Here is a 23,952-nt window from a genome sequence, read left to right as displayed (position 1 = left end):
TTGTCTAGTGGTGATAAAGGGTTACTGTTAGCAGGACTGTTGTCTAGTGGTGATAAAGGGTTACTGTTAGCAGGACTGTTGTCTAGTGGTGATAAAGGGCTACTGTTAGCAGGACTGTTGTCTAGTGGTGATAAAGGGCTACTGTTAGCAGGACTGTTGTCTAGTGGTGATAAAGGGCTACTGTTAGCAGGACTGTTGTCTAGTGGTGATAAAGAGTTACTGTTAGCAGGACTGTTGTCTAGTGGTGATAAAGGGTTACTGTTAGCAGGACTGTTGTCTAGTGGTGATAAAGGGTTACTGTTAGCAGGACTGTTGTCTAGTGGTGATAAAGAGTTACTGTTAGCAGGACTGTTGTCTAGTGGTGATAAAGGGCTACTGTTAGCAGGACTGTTGTCTAGTGGTGATAAAGAGTTACTGTTAGCAGGACTGTTGTCTAGTGGTGATAAAGGGTTACTGTTAGTAGGACTGTTGTCTAGTGGTGATAAAGAGTTACTGTTAGCAGGACTGTTGTCTAGTGGTGATAAAGGGTTACTGTTAGCAGGACTGTTGTCTAGTGGTGATAAAGGGTTACTGTTAGCAGGACTGTTGTCTAGTGGTGATAAAGGGTTACTGTTAGCAGGACTGTTGTCTAGTGGTGATAAAGGGCTACTGTTAGCAGGACTGTTGTCTAGTGGTGATAAAGGGTTACTGTTAGCAGGACTGTTGTCTAGTGGTGATAAAGAGTTACTGTTAGCAGGACTGTTGTCTAGTGGTGATAAAGAGTTACTGTTAGCAGGACTGTTGTCTAGTGGTGATAAAGGGTTACTGTTAGTAGGACTGTTGTCTAGTGGTGATAAAGAGCTACTGTTAGCAGGACTGTTGTCTAGTGGTGATAAAGGGTTACTGTTAGTAGGACTGTTGTCTAGTGGTGATAAAGAGTTACTGTTAGCAGGACTGTGGTCTAGTGGTGATAAAGAGTTACTGTTAGCAGGACTGTTGTCTAGTGGTGATAAAGAGTTACTGTTAGCAGGACTGTTGTCTAGTGGTGATAAAGAGTTACTGTTAGCAGGACTGTTGTCTAGTGGTGATAAAGTGTTACTGTTAGCAGGACTGTTGTCTAGTGGTGATAAAGGGTTACTGTTAGCAGGACTGTTGTCTAGTGGTGATAAAGGGTTACTGTTAGCAGGACTGTTGTCTAGTGGTGATAAAGAGTTACTGTTAGCAGGACTGTTGTCTAGTGGTGATAAAGGGTTACTGTTAGCAGGACTGTTGTCTAGTGGTGATAAAGGGTTACTGTTAGCAGGACTGTTGTCTAGTGGTGATAAAGGGCTACTGTTAGCAGGACTGTTGTCTAGTGGTGATAAAGTGTTACTGTTAGCAGGACTGTTGTCTAGTGGTGATAAAGGGTTACTGTTAGCAGGACTGTTGTCTAGTGGTGATAAATGGTTACTGTTAGCAGGACTGTTGTCTAGTGGTGATAAAGGGTTACTGTTAGCAGGACTGTTGTCTAGTGGTGATAAAGAGTTACTGTTAGCAGGACTGTTGTCTAGTGGTGATAAAGGGTTACTGTTAGCAGGACTGTTGTCTAGTGGTGATAAAGGGTTACTGTTAGCAGGACTGTTGTCTAGTGGTGATAAAGGGCTACTGTTAGCAGGACTGTTGTCTAGTGGTGATAAAGGGCTACTGTTAGCAGGACTGTTGTCTAGTGGTGATAAAGGGCTACTGTTAGCAGGACTGTTGTCTAGTGGTGATAAAGAGTTACTGTTAGCAGGACTGTTGTCTAGTGGTGATAAAGGGTTACTGTTAGCAGGACTGTTGTCTAGTGGTGATAAAGGGTTACTGTTAGCAGGACTGTTGTCTAGTGGTGATAAAGAGTTACTGTTAGCAGGACTGTTGTCTAGTGGTGATAAAGGGCTACTGTTAGCAGGACTGTTGTCTAGTGGTGATAAAGAGTTACTGTTAGCAGGACTGTTGTCTAGTGGTGATAAAGGGTTACTGTTAGTAGGACTGTTGTCTAGTGGTGATAAAGAGTTACTGTTAGCAGGACTGTTGTCTAGTGGTGATAAAGGGTTACTGTTAGCAGGACTGTTGTCTAGTGGTGATAAAGGGTTACTGTTAGCAGGACTGTTGTCTAGTGGTGATAAAGGGTTACTGTTAGCAGGACTGTTGTCTAGTGGTGATAAAGGGCTACTGTTAGCAGGACTGTTGTCTAGTGGTGATAAAGGGTTACTGTTAGCAGGACTGTTGTCTAGTGGTGATAAAGAGTTACTGTTAGCAGGACTGTTGTCTAGTGGTGATAAAGAGTTACTGTTAGCAGGACTGTTGTCTAGTGGTGATAAAGGGTTACTGTTAGTAGGACTGTTGTCTAGTGGTGATAAAGAGCTACTGTTAGCAGGACTGTTGTCTAGTGGTGATAAAGGGTTACTGTTAGTAGGACTGTTGTCTAGTGGTGATAAAGAGTTACTGTTAGCAGGACTGTTGTCTAGTGGTGATAAAGGGTTACTGTTAGCAGGACTGTTGTCTAGTGGTGATAAAGGGCTACTGTTAGCAGGACTGTTGTCTAGTGGTGATAAAGTGTTACTGTTAGCAGGACTGTTGTCTAGTGGTGATAAAGGGTTACTGTTAGCAGGACTGTTGTCTAGTGGTGATAAATGGTTACTGTTAGCAGGACTGTTGTCTAGTGGTGATAAAGGGTTACTGTTAGCAGGACTGTTGTCTAGTGGTGATAAAGAGTTACTGTTAGCAGGACTGTTGTCTAGTGGTGATAAAGGGCTACTGTTAGCAGGACTGTTGTCTAGTGGTGATAAAGGGTTACTGTTAGCAGGACTGTTGTCTAGTGGTGATAAAGGGCTACTGTTAGCAGGACTGTTGTCTAGTGGTGATAAAGGGCTACTGTTAGCAGGACTGTTGTCTAGTAGTGATAAAGGGTTACTGTTAGCAGGACTGTTGTCTAGTGGTGATAAAGGGTTACTGTTAGCAGGACTGTTGTCTAGTGGTGATAAAGGGCTACTGTTAGCAGGACTGTTGTCTAGTGGTGATAAAGGGTTACTGTTAGCAGGACTGTTGTCTAGTGGTGATAAAGAGTTACTGTTAGCAGGACTGTTGTCCAGTAGTGATAAAGGGTTACTGTTAGTAGGACTGTTGTCTAGTGGTGATAAAGAGTTACTGTTAGCAGGACTGTGGTCTAGTGGTGATAAAGAGTTACTGTTAGCAGGACTGTTGTCTAGTGGTGATAAAGAGTTACTGTTAGCAGGACTGTTGTCTAGTGGTGATAAAGAGTTACTGTTAGCAGGACTGTTGTCTAGTGGTGATAAAGTGTTACTGTTAGCAGGACTGTTGTCTAGTGGTGATAAAGGGTTACTGTTAGCAGGACTGTTGTCTAGTGGTGATAAAGGGTTACTGTTAGCAGGACTGTTGTCTAGTGGTGATAAAGAGTTACTGTTAGCAGGACTGTTGTCTAGTGGTGATAAAGGGTTACTGTTAGCAGGACTGTTGTCTAGTGGTGATAAAGGGTTACTGTTAGCAGGACTGTTGTCTAGTGGTGATAAAGGGCTACTGTTAGCAGGACTGTTGTCTAGTGGTGATAAAGTGTTACTGTTAGCAGGACTGTTGTCTAGTGGTGATAAAGGGCTACTGTTAGTAGGACTGTTGTCTAGTGGTGATAAAGAGTTACTGTTAGCAGGACTGTTGTCTAGTGGTGATAAAGGGTTACTGTTAGCAGGACTGTTGTCTAGTGGTGATAAAGCGCTACTGTTAGTAGGACTGTTGTCTAGTGGTGATAAAGGGTTACTGTTAGCAGGACTGTTGTCTAGTGGTGATAAAGAGTTACTGTTAGCAGGACTGTTGTCTAGTGGTGATAAAGGGTTACTGTTAGCAGGACTGTTGTCTAGTGGTGATAAAGGGCTACTGTTAGTAGGACTGTTGTCTAGTGGTGATAAAGAGTTACTGTTAGCAGGACTGTTGTCTAGTGGTGATAAAGGGTTACTGTTAGCAGGACTGTTGTCTAGTGGTGATAAAGAGTTACTGTTAGCAGGACTGTTGTCTAGTGGTGATAAAGAGTTACTGTTAGCAGGACTGTTGTCTAGTGGTGATAAAGGGCTACTGTTAGCAGACAGAAAAAATAAACTGGCCACAAAGACAAAAGTCAAGGGTTAGAATTGTAAGGCATTAACACCGTTAGGGGTCAACACTGTTAGTCGTCACCATCGTTAACATTTCACAAAGCTAACAACACTATTAGCCAACAAAAATGCTAGACCTCAACACTGATAGATGTAAATTCTATTAGCAGTCCACTCCGCCAGCAGTCCACTCCGCCAGCAGTCCACTCCGTCAGCAGTCCACTCCGTCAGCAGTCCACTCCGTCAGCAGTCCATTCCGTCAGCAGTCCACTCTGTCAGCAGTCCACTCTGTCAGCAGTCCACTCTGTCAGCAGTCCACTCCGTCAGCAGTCCATTCTGTCAGCAGTCCACTCTGTCAGCAGTCCATTCCGTCAGCAGTCCACTCTGTCAGCAGTCCATTCCGTCAGCAGTCCATTCTGTCAGCAGTCCACTCTGTCAGCAGTCCATTCCGTCAGCAGTCCACTCTGTCAGCAGTCCACTCTGTCAGCAGTCCACTCTGTCAGCAGTCCACTCCGTCAGCAGTCCATTCTGTCAGCAGTCCACTCTGTCAGCAGTCCATTCCGTCAGCAGTCCACTCTGTCAGCAGTCCATTCCGTCAGCAGTCCACTCTGTCAGCAGTCCATTCCGTCAGCAGTCCATTCTGTCAGCAGTCCACTCTGTCAGCAGTCCATTCCGTCAGCAGTCCACTCTGTCAGCAGTCCACTCTGTCAGCAGTCCACTCTGTCAGCAGTCCACTCTGTCAGCAGTCCACTCTGTCAGCAGTCCATTCCGTCAGCAGTCCATTCCGTCAGCAGTCCACTCTGTCAGCAGTCCATTCCGTCAGCAGTCCACTCTGTCAGCAGTCCACTCTGTCAGCAGTCCATTCCGTCAGCAGTCCATTCTGTCAGCAGTCCATTCTGTCAGCAGTCCACTCTGTCAGAAGTCCACTCTGTCAGCAGTCCATTCCGTCAGCAGTCCACTCTGTCAGCAGTCCATTCCGTCAGCAGTCCACTCTGTCAGCAGTCCACTCTGTCAGCAGTCCACTCTGTTATAGGGTACTCACCGGTGCATTGTGCTGTTTCATCATGGTTTCTGGATGTCCCTCTGCCAACAGTTGGCCATTCCTCATCAGACCCACCTGGAGCGATAGAAAACAGCAGGGTTATTTACAATGGAGTGAGGAAGGAGGCGAGGAGAGAGGATGTGAGGAATCAGGGAAAGATTAAGAAAGAGCCTTAGGTAATACTGTAGACTATAACACAGAGGTAATACTGTAGACTATAACACAGAGGTAGTACTGTAGACTATAACACAGAGGTAATACTGTAGACTATAACACAGAGGTAATACTGTAGACTATAACACAGAGGTAATACTGTAGACTATAACACAGAGGTAGTACTGTAGACTATAACACAGAGGTAATACTGTAGACTATAACACAGAGGTAGTACTGTAGACTATAACACAGAGGTAATACTGTAGACTATAACACAGAGGTAATACTGTAGACTATAACACAGAGGTAGTACTGTAGACTATAACACAGAGGTAATACTGTAGACTATAACACAGAGGTAGTACTGTAGACTATAACACAGAGGTAATACTGTAGACTATAACACAGAGGTAATACTGTAGACTATAACACAGAGGTAGTACTGTAGACTATAACACAGAGGTAATACTGTAGACTATAACACAGAGGTAATACTGTAGACTATAACACAGAAGTAGTACTGTAGACTATAACACAGAGGTAATACTGTAGACTATAACACAGAGGTAGTACTGTAGACTATAACTATAACACAGAGGTAGAACTGTAGACTATAACACAGAGGTAATACTGTAGACTATAACACTGAGGTAGTACTGTAGACTATAACACAGAGGTAATACTGTAGACTATAACACAGAGGTAGTATTGTAGACTATAACTATAACACAGAGGTAGTACTGTAGACTATAACTATAACACAGAGGTAGAACTGTAGACTATAACACAGAGGTAATACTGTAGACTATAACACAGAGGTAATACTGTAGACTATAACACTGAGGTAGTACTGTAGACTATAACACAGAGGTAGTACTGTAGACTATAACACAGAGGTAGTATTGTAGACTATAACTATAACACAGAGGTAATACTGTAGACTATAACACAGAGGTAATACTGTAGACTATAACACAGAGGTAGTACTGTAGACTATAACACAGAAGTAGTACTGTAGACTATAACACAGAGGTAGTATTGTAGACTATAACTATAACACAGAGGTAATACTGTAGACTATAACACAGAGGTAGTACTGTAGACTATAACACAGAGGTAGTACTGTAGACTATAACACAGAGGTAGTACTGTAGACTATAACACAGAGGTAATACTGTAGACTATAACACAGAGGTAGTACTGTAGACTATAACACAGAGGTAGTACTGTAGACTATAACACAGAGGTAGTACTGTAGACTATAACACAAAAGTAATACAGTAGACTATAACACATAGGTAGTACTGTAGACTATAACACATAGGTAATACTGTAGACTATAATACAGAGGTAATACTGTAGACTATAACACAGAGGTAGTATTGTAGACTATAACTATAACACAGAGGTAATACTGTAGACTATAACACAGAGGTAGTACTGTAGACTATAACACAGAGGTAGTACTGTAGACTATAACACAGAGGTAGTACTGTAGACTATAACACAGAGGTAGTACTGTAGACTATAACACAAAAGTAGTACGGTAGACTATAACACATAGGTAATACTGTAGACTATAATACAGAGGTAATACTGTAGACTATAACACAGAGGTAGTATTGTAGACTATAACTATAACACAGAGGTAATACTGTAGACTATAACACAGAGGTAGTACTGTAGACTATAACTATAACACTGTAACGCCCTGGCCATAGAGAGGGTTTTTTCCCCTGTTTTTGGTTAGGCCAGGGTGTGACATGGGTGGGCGTTCTATGTTCATTTTCTATGTTGGTGGTTGAATTTTTTTCGGCCGTGTATGGCTCTCAATGAGGAACAGCTGTAGATCGTTGTTGCTGATTGAGAGTCATACATAGGCAGCCTGTTTTTCCTTTGGGGTTTGTGGGTGAATGTTTTTGCATTGCTTTGTGTATAGCCTGCAAAACTGTTACTGTTGTGTTTTTTCTTGTTTTTCCGTGTTCTCTTGAATAAATAATAATGATGAGCACGCAACCCGCTGCGCCTTGGTCTAATCACTTCGACAGCCGTTACAGATTCACCCACCAAAGAAGGACCAAGCAGCGTGCCCAGGAGGAGCAAGGATCCTGGGCCAGGGAGAGAAAGGACTGGACATGGGAGGACATCCTGGACGGCAAGGGATTCTACACTTGGGAAGAGATCCTGGTCGGAAGGGATTGCTCCCATGGGAACAAGTAGAGGCACTCAGAAGAGCGGAGACAGCAGGAAGGAAGGACCAACGGCAACGGTATGAGGGAACACGGCTGGCAAGGAAGCCCGAGAGGCAGCCCCAAAATGTTTTTTTTGGGGGGGCACACGGGGAGTGTGGCAGAGTCAGGTTGGAGAGCTGAGCCAGCTCCCCGTGCTTACAGGAGGCAGCGTGGTACTGGTCAGGCACCGTGTTATGCGGCAGCGCGCACGGTGTCCCCAGTACGCGTTGAGCGCCCGGTGCGCTACATCCCAGCTCCTAACATCTGCCGGGCGAGAGTGGGCATCGAGCCAGGACGGGTGGTGCAGGCCGTGCGCTCCAGACCTCCAGTGCGTCTCCAGGACCCGGTCTATCCTGTGCCTGCGCACAGAACCAGGCCTCATGCATGTCTCCCCAGCCTGGTGAGTCCTGTGCCTGCGCCCAGAGCCAGGCTTCCTGCATGTCTCCCCAGCCTGGTGAGTCCTGTGCCTGCACCCAGAACCAGGCCTCCTGCATGTCTCCCCAGCCTGGTGAGTCCTGTGCCTGCGCCCAGAGCCAGGCTTCCTGCATGTCTTCCCAGCCTGGTGAGTCCTGTGCCTGTGCCCAGAGCCAGGCCTCCTGCATGTCTCCCCAGCCTGGTGAGTCCTGTGCCTATGTCCAGAGCCAGGCCTCCTGCATGTCTCCCCAGCCGGGGGCATCCTGTGCCTGCGCCCAGAACCAGGCCTCCTGCATGTCTTCCCAGCCTGGTGAGTCCTATGCCTGCGCCCAGAGCCAGGCCTCCTGCATGTCTCCCCAGCCTGGTGAGTCCTGTGCCTGCGCCCAGAGCCAGGCCTCCTGCATGTCTCCCCAGCCTGGTGAATCCTGTGCCTGCGCCCAGAGCCAGTCCGGAGCCGCCAGAGCCACCCAGAGCCAGTCCGGAGCCGCCAGAGCGGTCCAGAGCCAGTCCGGAGCCGCCAGAGCCGCCCAGAGCCAGTCCGGAGCCGCCAGAGCCGCCCGCCTGTTCGGAGCCGCCAGAGTCGCCCGCCTGTCCGGAGCTGCCAGAGTCGCCCGCCTGTCCGGCGCAGCCAGAGTCGCCCGCCAGCCGGGCGCAGCCAGGGTCGCCCGCCAGCCGTGCGCAGCCAGGGTCGCCCGCCAGCCGTGCGCAGCCAGGGTCGCCCGCCAGCCGGGCGCAGCCAGGGTCGCCCGCCAGCCGGGCGCAGCCAGGGTCGCCCGCCAGTCCTCCGGTGCAGCCAGGGGCGCCACCTAAGTGGGTCAAGCCGAGGGTGGAGCGGGGTCCACGTCCCGCACCAGAGCCGCCGTTGTAGGAAGGCCCATCAGGACCCTCCCCTTTAGAGTCAGGTTTTGCGGCCGGAGTCCGCACCATTGGAGGGGGGTACTGTAATGCCCTGGCCATAGAGAGCGTTTTTTCCCCTGTTTTTGGTTAGGCCAGGGTGTGACATGGGTGGGCGTTCTATGTTCATTTTCTATGTTGGTGGTTTAATTTGTTTCGGCCGTGTATGGCTCTCAATCAGGAACAGCTGTAGATCGTTGTTGCTGATTGAGAGTCATACATAGGCAGCCTGTTTTTCCTTTGGGGTTTGTGGGTGAATGTTTTTGCATTGCTTTGTGTATAGCCTGCCAAACTGTTACTGTTGTGTTTTTTCTTGTTTTTCCGTGTTCTCTTGAATAAATAATAATGATGAGCACGCAACCCGCTGCGCCTTGGTCTAATCACTTCGACAGCCGTTACAAACACAGAGGTAGTACTGTAGACTATAACACAGAGGTAATACTGTAGACTATAACACAGAGGTAGTACTGTAGACTAGAACAGAGGTAATACTGTAGACTATAACACAGAGGTAATACTGTAGACTATAACACAGAGGTAGAACTGTAGACTATAACACATAGGTAGTACTGTAGACTATAACACAGAGGTAATACTGTAGACTTGTGGTGATAGAATGTGCCCTAAATGCATTCAGAATACATTACACAGGTGGTACAAGGAACCACTATGTCCCAAATGGCACCCTATTCCCAGATAGTGCACTACTTTTAACCTGAGCCTTATGGGTCCTGGTAGAAGGTAGTGCATTATAATAATAATAATAATAATAATATGGTGCCATTTGAAACAGAGAGTCTTATCAGTGTGTTTCCAGTGAGATATTTGTTGAGTGTGAGAAGCTAAATGCAGAATACAGTACTATGCACTTCACACTACTTTCACTTCTGCCTTAGTGGCTCAGCAGGACATTGAACTGGCTACAATAGAGAAGTGAGATCTGATCCGTCTCTCTGGATAAGAACATCTGCTACATTACTCAGATGTAAATGTCTGTCTCGTGGTAACAGGTCAGAGGGGATGGAATACAGTAGGTAGAAGTTATCTAAATGTCTGTCTCTTGGTAACAGGTCAGAGGGGATGGAATACAGTAGGTAGAAGTTATCTAAATGTCTGTCACATGGTAACAGGTCAGAGGGGATGGAATACAGTAGGTAGAAGTTATCTAAATAAATGTATCATGGTAACAGGTCAGAGGGGATGGAATACAGTAGGTAGAAGTTATCTAAATGTCTGTCTCATGGTAACAGGTCAGAGGGGATGGAATACAGTAGGTAGAAGTTATCTGAATGTCTGTCTCATGGTAACAGGTCAAAGGGGATGGAATACAGTAGGTAGAAGTTATCTAAATGTCTGTCTCATGGTAACAGGTCAGAGGGGATGGAATACAGTAGGTAGAAGTTATCTGAATGTCTGTCTCATGGTAACAGGTCAAAGGGGATGGAATACAGTAGGTAGAAGTTACCACTAACCACTGATACCTCAGACACAGGGTCAGATATGTTCCATCCCTATATTGATACAGCTCTATAGGGGGTTAAAGGTTAATCTGATCTTAGATCTGTATTGTAAAGGACATCTATTGTGCGTACCAAAATGCACCCTATTCCCTATTTAGTGCGCTACTTTTGACCAGGGCCCATAGAGGCACATAACCAGATATACTGTGAAGACTTCCTCCTTTGGTTTTCTGTACATATTCACATTAGTTATTTACAGACAATCTACTGTATATTCTTACTGCATGTTTATTTTCACCTGCTTATGAATCAGCTCATGAATCAGTTCATGAATCAGTTAAGAGTACAATATGAACAAGCATATGGATCTTAAACAACCACTGTTTGCTCAAATGAAGCTCTAAGCGGATATGAACACATAAGGCATGTAAATACAGTAGTTCATGGTCCATGTGGTACAGCACCAGAACATCCCCTCAGTACTGTAGTTCATGGTCCATGTGGTACAGAACCAGAACATCCTCTCAGTACTGTAGTTCATGGTCCATGTGGTACAGGACCAGAACATCCCCTCAGTACTGTAGTTCATGGTCCATGTGGTACAGAACCAGAACATCCTCTCAGTACTGTAGTTCATGGTCCATGTGGTACAGAACCAGAACATCCCCTCAGTACTGTAGTTCATGGTCCATGTGGTACAGAACCAGAACATCCCCTCAGTACTGTAGTTCATGGTCCATGTGGTACAGAACCAGAACATCCACATGGTCCATGTGGTACAGAACCAGAACATCCCCTCAGTACTGTAGTTCATGGTCCATGTGGTACAGAACCAGAACATCCCCTCAGTACTGTAGTTCATGGTCCATGTGGTACAGAACCAGAACATCCCCTCCGTACTGTAGTTCATGGTCCATGTGGTACAGAACCAGAACATCCACATGGTCCATGTGGTACAGAACCAGAACATCCCCTCAGTACTGTAGTTCATGGTCCATGTGGTACAGAACCAGAACATCCTCTCAGTACTGTAGTTCATGGTCCATGTGCTACAGAACCAGAACATCCCCTCAGTACTGTAGTTCATGTCTGTCCCCTTCACCACTCGATCACATTTCATTTCCTCACTGAGGAAAAAGGCTGCTCAGAAACAAACATCATCGCAGAGGAAAAGCAGGAAGAAGGTTTTACAGTAACCTAATCTGTAGATTTACAGAGCAGTAGCTCCTAGGTATTAGACTTTGAACCAGTCAGGATAGGGAATGAACACTACTAGTCTGATGGAGGACATGGTGAGGGCCATACAACTGGAATAGTGTTTATAACTGGAACAGTGTGTTCTGATTGAAGACAACCAAACCATTGATGGTGTGACACACACGCAGACCCATAGTCCACCTCTCCCCCCTTTCTAAATCGGTGAAACACAGAAGAACTACAGGAACTACCAAAGGACCCATTGTTTCTCAGCAGAGGGGACCTGATAATTGCCTGCTCATAAAGTATTTGAGGAGGGCCGGTCAGTTGAGCTGTGTGTTTCCCCTTTCCTCTTATGACAACAGATAAACAAGGCACAGCGTTCACAGAGGAGCATTTGACAAAAGGACTGTGTGTGTGTGTGTGTGTGTGTGTGTGTGTGTGTGTGTGTGTGTGTGTGTGTGTGTGTGTGTGTGTGTGTGTGTGTGTGTGTGTGTGTGTGTGTGAGAGTGAGTGTCTTACCACATTGGCTTGCCTGGCCTCCTCGATGTAGTGAGTGGTGATGACGACTGATACTTTTCCAGTTTTCACAATCTCTACTAGATGCTGCCAGATCCTACAGGGACACATGACACAACTCAGTTTAAGGGCACATCCTGTTGTTCCAAATGGCACCCTATTCTCTATAAAGTGCACTACTTACCAGAGCTCTATGAGCCCTGGTAGTGCATTATAAAGGGAATAGGGTGCCATTTGACACACAGCCTTAGCCTTATGACCTGCCTGGGATTACCCTGACTAGACTGATTTGGCTGGGCTTTGTAACAGAGCACTGGTACCATTACACAATCAGATTACACACCCAGATACTTCCAACAGGATTTATACAGTCCTTCTGAATGAGAGACAAAATGGTTTCTGTAATGAGGGGCAGAGAGTGTGTTTGACGGGTTGAGACTGTTGGAGAGAGAGTGGTGTTCAGAAACATACATGTTATCTTCAGACTGTATATGACATTCATTATACTGGATGGAAAAGGGGAAATGTGAAGCAGGTGAATTATTGTAGGTTTTGTATGTGTGTGTGTGTGTGTGTGTGTGTGTGTGTGTTGTTGTCCAGTACATACTTGGCTCTCAGCACAGGGTCCACCCCGACTGTGGGTTCATCCAGAATCAATAACTGGGGGTTTTGAAGTAAGGCTGCTCCCAGAGACACCCTCCGTTTCTGCCCTCCGCTGTAAACACACACACACACACACACACACACACACACACACACACACACACACACACACACACACACACACACACACGTTACATAAAACACCTGATATATCTGATCCATCCAGCTGCATTTGTTTGACTTGCGTCACTCTCACTGGCTTCTCAGTGTAGTAGGTGTGTTAGCAGGGCTGGTTAGGCAGCAAAGCAGAGAAACCCTGCAACACTAACCTTGTGAGGTAGAGGGATGTTTCTTGTACTACAGGGCAACACTAACCTTGTGAGGTACGGGGATGTTTCTTGTACTACAGGGCAGAACTGGGTCATTGTGAGGTAGAGGGATGTTTCTTGTACTACAGGGCAGAACTGGGACCTTGTGAGGTAGGGGGATGTTTCTTGTACTACAGGGCAGCACTGGGTCCTTGTGAGGTAGGGGGGATGTTTCTTGTACTACAGGGCAGCACTGGGTCCTTGTGAGGTACAAGGGGGGATGTTTCTTGTACTACAGGGCAGAACTGGGTCCTTGTGAGGTACAAGGGGGATGTTTCTTGTACTACAGGGCAGCACTGGGTCCTTGTGAGGTACAAGGGGGGATGTTTCTTGTACTACAGGGCAGCACTGGGTCCTTGTGAGGTAGGGGGGATGTTTCTTGTACTACAGGGCAGAACTGGGTCCTTGTGAGGTACAAGGGGGATGTTTCTTGTACTACAGGGCAGAACTGGGTCCTTGTGAGGTACAAGGGGGATGTTTCTTGTACTACAGGGCAGCACTGGGTCCTTGTGAGGTACAAGGGGGATGTTTCTTGTACTACAGGGCAGAACTGGGTCCTTGTGAGGTACAAGGGGGATGTTTCTTGTACTACAGGGCAGAACTGGGTCATTGTGAGGTAGAGGGATGTTTCTTGTACTACAGGGCAGCACTGGGTCCTTGTGAGGTAGAGGGATGTTTCTTGTACTACAGGGCAGCACTGGATCCTTGTGAGGTTGGGGGATGTTTCTTGTACTACAGGGCAGCACTGGGTCCTTGTGAGGTACAAGGGGGGATGTTTCTTGTACTACAGGGCAGAACTGGGTCCTTGTGAGGTAGGGGGATGTTTCTTGTACTACAGGGCAGAACTGGGTCCTTGTGAGGTAGGGGGGATGTTTCTTGTACTACAGGGCAGCACTGGGTCCTTGTGAGGTAGGGGGATGTTTCTTGTACTACAGGGCAGAACTGGGTCCTTGTGAGGTAGGGGGATGTTTCTTGTACTACAGGGCAGCACTGGGTCCTTGTGAGGTAGGGGAATGTTTCTTGTACTACAGGGCAGCACTGGGTCCTTGTGAGGTAGGGGGATGTTTCTTGTACTACAGGGCAGCACTGGGTCCTTGTGAGGTAGGGGGATGTTTCTTGTACTACAGGGCAGCACTGGGTCCTTGTGAGGTAGGGGGATGTTTCTTGTACTACAGGGCAGCACTGGGTCCTTGTGAGGTAGGGGGATGTTTCTTGTACTACAGGGCAGAACTGGGTCCTTGTGAGGTAGGGGGGATGCCGAGAGCTGGGGGCCACACCAGTGCTTTCACAGGTTCAAGGGCCAATTACACTACTATGACATAATTGGTGAGTTAGTTCAGACACATTTCTCTGGAGGCCTTGCCTCTGTACAGTCAGGATACTGGGACTGAGAGCTGGTGGTTCTGTACAGTCAGGATACTGGGACAGAGAGCTGTTGGTTCTGTACAGTCAGGATACTGGGACAGAGAGCTGTTGGTTCTGTACAGTCAGGATACTGGGACAGAGAGCTGTTGGTTCTGTACAGTCAGGATACTGGGACAGAGAGCTGTTGGTTCTGTACAGTCAGGATACTGGGACTGAGAGCTGTTGGTTCTGTACAGTCAGGATACTGGGACAGAGAGCTGTTGGTTCTGTACAGTCAGGATACTGGGACTGAGCTGTTGGTTCTGCTCTATGTTTGACAGTTGTATAAGATGCAACATTCTGAATCACATTACATGCATTAATATAATGTATGACCTTCTGCAGCTGAAGTGTGTTAATTAAATGGTCACATAGAAGTTCAATACATTTTTATGATGATTTTTAAATAGGTCTAATCAATAACACTGTAATACTATGGTTAAATGTATGGTAATAAGCCAGCATTGAGGAGTTGTTATGATGGAAGTGAGGGAGTCTTCTCTTTGGCATTGACAGCTTGACAGATGTCTGCTGCAAAAACACTGCATTTTTACAGAAGCCCGTGACACACAAACAGAAACTCACTTAGGGGGAAACTGTTTCCTTCTTTTTCTAGCCATCTTAGCCCTGGCTGTAGCATACTTTGTCAAAATGGGATATACTAGTGCAATTGGGGACTCAGCCATAGTCTCTAGGCACAGGTCACATGGTTTTGTGGACATGATGGACCTATGCTGGTTAGAAGAGAGGGAGGAGATGGAGACCCACTAATCCTTTAACCCACTAACCCTTTAACCCACTAACCCATTAACCCACTAACCCTTTAACCCACTAACCCATTAACCCACTAACCCATTAACCCACTAACCCTTCAACCCACTAACCCTTCAACCCACTAACCCTTCAACCCACTAACCCTTCAACCCACTAACCCTTTAACCCACTAACCCTTTAACCCACTAACCCTTTAACCCACTAACCCTTCAACCCACTAACCCTTTAACCCACTAACCCTTTAACCCATTAACCGTTTAACCCACTAACCCTTTAACCCACTAACCCATTAACCCACTTACCCTTTAACAAATTAACCCACTAACCCTTTAACCCACTAACCGTTTAACCCACTAACCCTTTAACCCATTAACCCACTAACCCTTTAACCCACTAACCCTTTAACCCACTAACCCTTTAACCCACTAACCGTTTAACCCACTAACCCTTTAACCCATTAACCCACTAACCCTTTAACCCACTAACCCATTAACCCACTTACCCTTTAACAAATTAACCCACTAACCCTTTAACCCACTAACCGTTTAACCCACTAACCCTTTAACCCATTAACCCACTAACCCTTTAACCCACTAACCCTTTAACCCACTAACCCTTTAACCCATTATCCCTTGAACCCATTAACCCACTAACCCTTTAACCCACTAACCCTTTAACCCACTAACCGTTTAACCCACAAAGGTGTGTGTGTTCTGGGGACAGCACTGATAACTCCTCTCCATAATGAGGACATGGGTCACCGCTTCTGTATTTGACCTCTCCTCATCATGGGCAAGGGGAAACTATCCCACGCCAAATGAACGTGGACCATAACATCTTGCCGGTCGCATACGCTCTTCACAGAGGTCTGGAGTGACGCATTTAAAATGTACTATATTTCCTTAACGTCGACTTAAAAAAATATATAGTCCTTTATACATCGCTTTTGGAATGTTTTATGCACCCGACTGTATAACTTCTGTTTAGATGACTGTTATCAAGCTGGACAGAGTGAAGAGACTATAGATGACTGTTATCAAGCTGGACAGAGTGTAGAGACTATAGATGACTGTTATCAAGCTGGACAGAGTGAAGAGACTATAGATGACTGTTATCAAGCTGGACAGAGTGAAGAGACTATAGATGACTGTTATCAAGCTGGACAGAGTGAAGAGACTATAGATGACTGTTATCTAGCTGGACAGAGTGAAGAGACTATAGATGACTGTTATCAAGCTGGACAGAGTGAAGAGACTATAGATGACTGTTATCAAGCTGGACAGAGTGAAGAGACTATAGATGACTGTTATCAAGCTGGACAGAGTGTAGAGACTATAGATGACTGTTATCAAGCTGGACAGAGTGAAGAGACTATAGATGACTGTTATCAGGCTGGACAGAGTGTAGAGACTATAGATGACTGTTATCAGCTGGACAGAGTGAAGAGACTATAGATGACTGTTATCAAGCTGGACAGAGTGAAGAGACTATAGATGACTGTTATCTAGCTGGACAGAGTGAAGAGACTATAGATGACTGTTATCAAGCTGGACAGGGTGAAGAGACTATAGATGACTGTTATCAAGCTGGACAGAGTGAAGAGACTATAGATGACTGTTATCAAGCTGGACAGAGTGTAGAGACTATAGATGACTGTTATCAAGCTGGACAGAGTGAAGAGACTATAGATGACTGTTATCAGGCTGGACAGAGTGTAGAGACTATAGATGACTGTTATCAGCTGGACAGAGTGAAGAGACTATAGATGACTGTTATCAAGCTGGACAGAGTGAAGAGACTATAGATGACTGTTACCAGCTGGACAGAGTGAAGAGACTATAGATGACTGTTACCAGCTGGACAGAGTGAAGAGACTATAGATGACTGTTATCAAGCTGGACAGAGTGAAGAGACTATAGATGACTGTTATCAAGCTGGACAGAGTGAAGAGACTATAGATGACTGTTATCAGCTGGACAGAGTATAGAGACTATAGATGACTGTTACCAGCTGGACAGAGTGAAGAGACTATAGATGACTGTTATCAAGCTGGACAGAGTGAAGAGACTATAGATGACTGTTACCAGCTGGACAGAGTGAAGAGACTATAGATGACTGTTACCAGCTGGACAGAGTGAAGAGACTATAGATGTCTGTTATCAAGCTGGACAGAGTGAAGAGACTATATATGACTGTTATCAAGCTGGACAGAGTGAAGAGACTATAGATGACTGTTATCAAGCTGGACAGAGTGAAGAGACTATAGATGACTGTTATCAAGCTGGACAGAGTGAAGAGACTATAGATGACTGTTATCAAGCTGGACAGAGTGAAGAGACTATAGATGACTGTTATCAAGCTGGACAGAGTGAAGAGACTATAGATGACTGTTATCAAGCTGGACAGAGTGAAGAGACTATAGATGACTGTTATCTAGCTGGACAGAGTGAAGAGACTATAGATGACTGTTATCAAGCTGGACAGAGTGAAGAGACTATAGATGACTGTTATCAGCTGGACAGAGTGAAGAGACTATAGATGACTGTTAACAAGCTGGATTGAGTGAAGAGACTATAGATGACTGTTATCAAGCTGGACAGAGTGAAGAGACTATAGATGACTGTTATCAAGCTGGATTGAGTGAAGAGACTATAGATGACTGTTATCAAGCTGGACAGAGTGAAGAGACTATAGATGACTGTTATCAAGCTGGATTGAGTGAAGAGACTATAGATGACTGTTATCAAGCTGGACAGAGTGAAGAGACTATAGATGACTGTTATCAAGCTGGATTGAGTGAAGAGACTATAGATGACTGTTATCAAGCTGGACAGAGTGTAGAGACTATAGATGACTGTTACCAGCTGGACAGAGTGTAGAGACTATAGATGACTGTTATCAAGCTGGACAGAGTGAAGAGACTATAGATGACTGTTATCAAGCTGGACAGAGTGAAGAGACTATAGATGACTGTTATCAAGCTGGACAGAGTGAAGAGACTATAGATGACTGTTATCAAGCTGGACAGAGTGAAGAGACTATAGATGACTGTTATCAAGCTGGACAGAGTGTAGAGACTATAGATGACTGTTACCAGCTGGACAGAGTGTAGAGACTATAGATGACTGTTATCAAGCTGGACAGAGTGAAGAGACTATAGATGTAGATCATTATCATTTATACATAGTTTCCATTTGGTATACATATATATAAATTCAACCCATCCGTGGGCTGGATTTAACGGGCTCACCACTATGTAGGGTTTTGTTACCTGAGATTTCGGACTAGTTTGCTCTTCTGAGGTAGGTCCAGGAAGTCCACCAGGAAGTCCATGCGTGCCTGGGTGTCCGTAGCTGACAGGCCGTGGATCCGTCCGAAGAACGTCAGGGTGTCACTGATGGTAAACTCATTGTACAACGCCAGGTCCTAAAGAGGAACACAATGTTATGTCATGGTATGTGTTGTGTTGATATCAAATCAAACTTTATTTATACAGCACATTTATTACAAAGGTGAGAAAGATAAAAACACTAAACGTTTTCTACACAATTTTTAAATGAAGATAGACAAGAACAAAATTAAGAGACAAATTAAAATGGTGTGTTTTGCTATAGTATGTTATGTTGACATATCATGTTGTCATGGTATTTATAGTCGTATGTCAATACACTTCCATAGTGTCTAAAGGTTAGGAGTCCATTTGGAACTGAGGTGCGTTTGTGCATCTGTCAAATCAAATCAAATTTGATTGGTCACATGCTTGGTAAACAACAGGTGTAGACTAACAGTGAAATGCTTACTTACTTATCTACTTCCCAACAATGCAGAGAGAAAAATAGAAAAATTATAACACGAGGAATAAATACACAATGAGTAAAGATAACTTGGCTATATACACAGGGTTACCAGTATCGAGTCCATGTACAAGGTAATTGAGGAAGATATGTACATATAGGTAGCGGTAAAGGGACTAGGCAACAGGATAGATAATAAACAGTAGCAGCAGCGTATGTGATGAGTCAAAACAGTTAGTGCAAAAAGGGTCAATGCAGGTTGTCCGGGTAGCTATTGGTTACTATTTAACTAACTAGCAGTCTTATAGCTTGGGGGTAGCAGCTGTTCAGGGTCCTGTTGGTTCTAGACTTGGTGCATCGGTACTGCTTGCCGTGCGGTAGCATAGAGAACAGTCTATGGCTTGGGTGGCTGGAATCTTTTACAATTTGTAGGGCCTTTCTCTGACGCCGCCTGGTGTAGAGGTCCTGGATGGCAGGGAGCTCTGCCCCAGGGATGTACTGGGACTGTATGCACTACCCTCTGTAGTGCCTTGGGGTCAGATGCCAAGCAGTTGACATACCAAGCGGTGATGCAGCCAGTCAAGATGCTCTCAATGGTGCAGCTGTATAACTTTTTGAGGATCTGAGGGCCTATGCTAAATATTTTTAGCCTCCTGAGGGGGAAGAGGAGTTGTCATGCCTTCTTCATGACTGTGTTGGTGTGTGTGGACCATAATAATTACTTAGTGATATGGACACCGAGGAAATTGAAGCTCTTGACCCGCTCCACTACACCCCGGTCGATGTGGTTGGGGGCGTGCTAGGCACTCCGTTTCCTGTAGTCCATTATCAGCTCATTTGTCTTGTTGACGTCGTCGTTGGTGATCAGGCCAACCACCGTTGTGTCGTCAGCAAACTTAATGATGGTGTTGGAGTCGTGCGCGGCCACGCAGTTGTTGGTGAACAGGAAGTACAGGAGAGGACTGAGCACGCACCCCTGAGGGGCCCCCGTGTTGAGGATCAGTGTGGCGGATGTGTTGTTACCTACCCTCACCACCTGGGGGCAGCCCATCAAGAAGTCCAGGATCCAGTTGCAGAGGGAGGTGTTCAGTCCCAGGGTCCTAAGCTTAGTGATGAGCTTTGTGGGCTCTATGGTGTTGAACGCTGAGCTGTAGTCTATGAACAGCATTCTCACATAGGTGTTCCTGTTGTCCAGGTGGGAGAGGGCAGTGTGGACTGCGATAGAGATTGCGTCATCTATGGATCGATTTACCTGTGGTATGTTGTGTACCTATAAGGTAACAGTTTACCTGTGGTATGTAGTGTACCTATAAGATAACAGTTTACCTGTGGTATGTAGTGTACCTATAAGGTAACAGTTTACCTGTGGTATGTAGTGTACCTATAAGATAACAGTTTACCTGTGGTATGTAGTGTACCTATAAGATAACAGTTTACCTGTGGTATGTAGTTTACCTGTGGTATGTAGTGTACCTATAAGATAACAGTTTACCTGTGGTATGTAGTGTACCTATAAGGTAACAGTTTACCTGTGGCATGTACCCCACCATCCTCCCAGGGACCTGGTGTCCAGGAAATGCTGGCGGCTTCCCCAACACGCTGATGTGCCCTCGGGAGATCTTCAGGGTTCCCACAATGCATTTCAACAATGTGGTCTTCCCACACCCACTCGGACCCAGCAGGCCGTAGCTGAAAGATAACAGGAAGAACATTTGCACTAAACCATACATATTACTACAGTATGATAGTATAGTATGATAGTATGCTGTGATAGTATGATACGATAGTATAGTATGATAGTATGATATGATAGTATAGTATGATAGTATATCATAGTATATCATAGTATGATATGACAGTATGATAGTATAGTATGATAGTACAGTAGAATATAATGATAATATTGATATCTGTATTACTCAGTATGGTCTGACTCTTAATCGTAACTCACATAAAACTTGCAATGACATCGATACATGATTCACGTGGAAATCCAAGTTAAACGTAATTTATATATGCAAGAACCCAATTACATTGTCTACTTTATGTAAGGTTTAGAGCAGGGGTACTCAACTCTTACCCTACGAGGTCCGGTAATGTCACGTCCTGACCAGTTTAGGGATTATTTGCTATTGTAGTTTGGTCAGGACGTGGCAGAGGGTATTTTGTTTGTGTTTCGGGGTGATGGTTTATGTAGTAGGGTGTTAGATTTATTATTTCCGGGTTTTGGTTTATGTTCTATGTTTTGTATTTCTATGTTCTTTCTGGTTTGTGGTATTTCTATGTGTAGGTTGGACTCTCAATTGGAGGCAGGTGCTTTCTCGTTGCCTCTGATTGAGAGTCCTATATATGGGTAATTGTTTGGTGTAGTGTTGTGGGAGATTGTTTCTTGTTTTGCCTGTGTGAGCATGACACGACTGTTTTGTTGTTTGTGCGTTCTTCGTTTTGTTATTTTGGTGTTCTCTTCATTTAAAATAAATAACAAGATGAGCATCCACATTCCTGCTGCGTTTTGGTCCTCTATTCCCGACGACAGCCGTTACAGGTAGCCTGCAGGTTTTCTGTTCTACCTGATAATTAATTGCACCGACCTGGTGTCCCAGGTCTAAAACAGTCCCTGATTAGAGAGGAACAATGCAGTGAAACTGGCTGTCCCTCTCCTTGTTCGGGTGGCGTTCGACAGTCGACGTTACCGGTCTTCTAGCCATCGCAGATCCACCTTTCATTTTCCAATTGTTTTGTCTTGTTTTCCTGCACACCTGGTTTGCATTCCCTCATTACTAGTCTTGCATATAACTCTGTTTCCCCCCATGTCTGTGTGTGCAATTGTTATGTGTAAATGTATGTGTACTGCAGGCTGGTTTGCGCCGGGTTATTGTAACCCGTGAGTGTTTAGTTTTCTGAGTGTCGTGTTTTGTTTGCCTCAAAGGGCTCCGTTTGGTACCCATTTCTGCTCTCCTGCGCCTGACTTCCCTGCAGCCAGTTACGCACTTCTTTACAGAATTCCACACCTGAATTATGGAGTCAGCAGTTGCAGGTACCCCTGATAGTAGAGTCGAGGAGCGCATCCAGGAGCACGCGGCGATGCTTCACCATCTCGGCGCCGCCATGGACCGCGTCGTCCAGACGATAGACCGCTAGGAGAGACAGGGTGTCCCTCCAGCGCCCCCACCAGCACAACAGGGGTCTCCACTACTCACCCCCTCCGCACCCGGTTCCAGTGGGATTCGTCTCGCACTTCACAGGGAGTAAGATGGGACGGCCGCACGCTGCCAAATTTTTCTGCTGCAGCTGGATTTATATCTGGCGACCGTTCACCCGGCTCCCTCGGGCCGTGAGAGGGTGTCCACCCTCATCTCGTGCCTCTTGGGGAAAGCTCTGGAGTGGGCCAACGCTGTGTGGGGAGAAGGAGATGCGGCGCTGGACCACTTCGAGGATTTCACCCGCCGCTTCCTGTCCGTCTTCGACCACCTGCCCGAGGGTAGAGCGGCAGGTGAACGTCTCTTCCACCTGAGGCAGGGGACGAGGAGCTCCCAGGAGTTCGCGATGGACTTTCGGACCCTGGCCGCCGGCGCAGGATGGAACGACAGGGCCCTGATCGACCACTATCGCTGCAGTTTGCGCGAGGACGTCCGTCGGGAGTTGGCCTGCAGGGACACCACCCTCACCTTCGACCAGCTGGTGGACCCGTCCATTCGGCTGGATAAGCTGCTGGCTACCCGCGGACGTCCAGATCGGGATCTGTCGGTTCCATCCCCCAGCACCACCACTCCGATACCTATGGAGCTGGGAGGTGCTGCGCTCAGGGAGACTGGAGGAAGTTCCTTCACGTGCACCATCTGTGGCCGCAGAGGTCACACTGCCGGTCGGTGTCGGATTGGTTCCTCTGGGGGTAGAGGCAGCAGGCAGGGCACTCTGGCATCACCCCAGGTGAGCCAGCACCATTCTCACCCAGAGCCCTCTGTTGCACACCTGTTTTTCATGTTACTTTTCCTGTGTTTTTCCCGCATTCCCAGCATAAGGCGCTCGTCGATTCAGGCGCAGCTGGGAATTTCATAGACCGATCATTCACCCATAGTTTAGGGATCCTCATTGTTCCAGTGGCTATGCCCTTCCCAGTTCACGCCTTAGACAGTCGACCAATAGGGTCAAGGTTAATTAGGGAGGCCACCGCTCTCCTGGGTACGGTGACGCAGGGGGGATCACAAGGAGAGAATCAGTCTCTTCCTCACTGACTCTCCTGCGTTTCCCGTGGTGCTAGGCCTACCCTGGTTAGTCTGTCATAACCCCACTGTTTCCTGGCAACGGAGGGCTCTCACGGGGTGGTCACGGTGGAAAGCTACTACAGTGGAAAGTCCAGACCAGGTCTCCACCGTGCGCATTCCCCCCGAATATTCCGATTTGGCTCTCGCCTTCTCCAAGAAGAAGGCGACTCAATTACCACCCCATCGTCGGGGGGATTGTGCGATAAACCTCCAGGTAGATGCCGCACTTCCTAGGAGTCACGTGTATCCCCTGTCACAGGCAGAGACGGCAGCTATGGAGACATATGTCTCCGAATCTCTGCGTCAGGGGTACATTCGGTCCTCCACTTCACCCGCCTCCTCGAGTTTCTTGTTTGTGAAGAAAAAGGAGGGTGGTCTGCGCCCGTGTATTGACTATCGAGCCCTAAACCAGATCACTGTGAAGTACAGTTACCCGCTACCTCTCATAGCCACAGCGATTGAGTGAATGCACGGGGCGTGCTTCTTCACGAAACTAGATCTCAGGAGTGCTTACAACCTGGTGTGTATCCGGGAGGGAGACGAGTGGAAGACAGCGTTCAGTACCACCTCAGGGCATTATGAGTACCTCGTCATGCCGTACGGGTTGATGAATGCTCCATCAGTCTTCCAAGCCTTTGTGGACGAGATTTTCAGGGACCTGCACAGGCAGGGTGTAGTGGTGTATATCGATGACATTCTGATATACTCCGCTGCACGCGCCGAGCATGTGC

General features: G+C 46.3%; 1 protein-coding gene across 4 annotated transcripts in view; it reads right to left on the bottom strand.

Moving 5' to 3' along the window:
* The window catches only part of abch1 (ATP-binding cassette, sub-family H, member 1), an 80,161-nt gene that overhangs the window by 48,757 nt on the left and 7,452 nt on the right, over nt 1-23,952 (bottom strand). For all 4 annotated transcript variants that reach the window (XM_082978709.1, XM_082978735.1, XM_082978728.1 and 1 more), the window contains 5 exons: nt 20,486-20,645; nt 18,434-18,588; nt 12,621-12,728; nt 12,017-12,110; nt 5,143-5,217 (listed from right to left, as the gene is read on the bottom strand). In XM_082978709.1, coding sequence (XP_082834835.1) covers nt 5,143-5,217; nt 12,017-12,110; nt 12,621-12,728; nt 18,434-18,588; nt 20,486-20,645 — 592 coding nt within the window. The remainder of the gene's footprint in view (nt 1-5,142; nt 5,218-12,016; nt 12,111-12,620; nt 12,729-18,433; nt 18,589-20,485; nt 20,646-23,952) is intronic.

Source organism: Salmo salar, chromosome 01 (assembly GCF_965601325.2).
Source record: "Salmo salar chromosome 01, fSalSal1, whole genome shotgun sequence".
Lineage (NCBI taxonomy): Eukaryota > Metazoa > Chordata > Actinopteri > Salmoniformes > Salmonidae > Salmo > Salmo salar.
The sequence above is the reverse complement of the archived record's forward strand: the minus strand, read 5'-3'. Positions and strand labels throughout refer to the sequence as shown.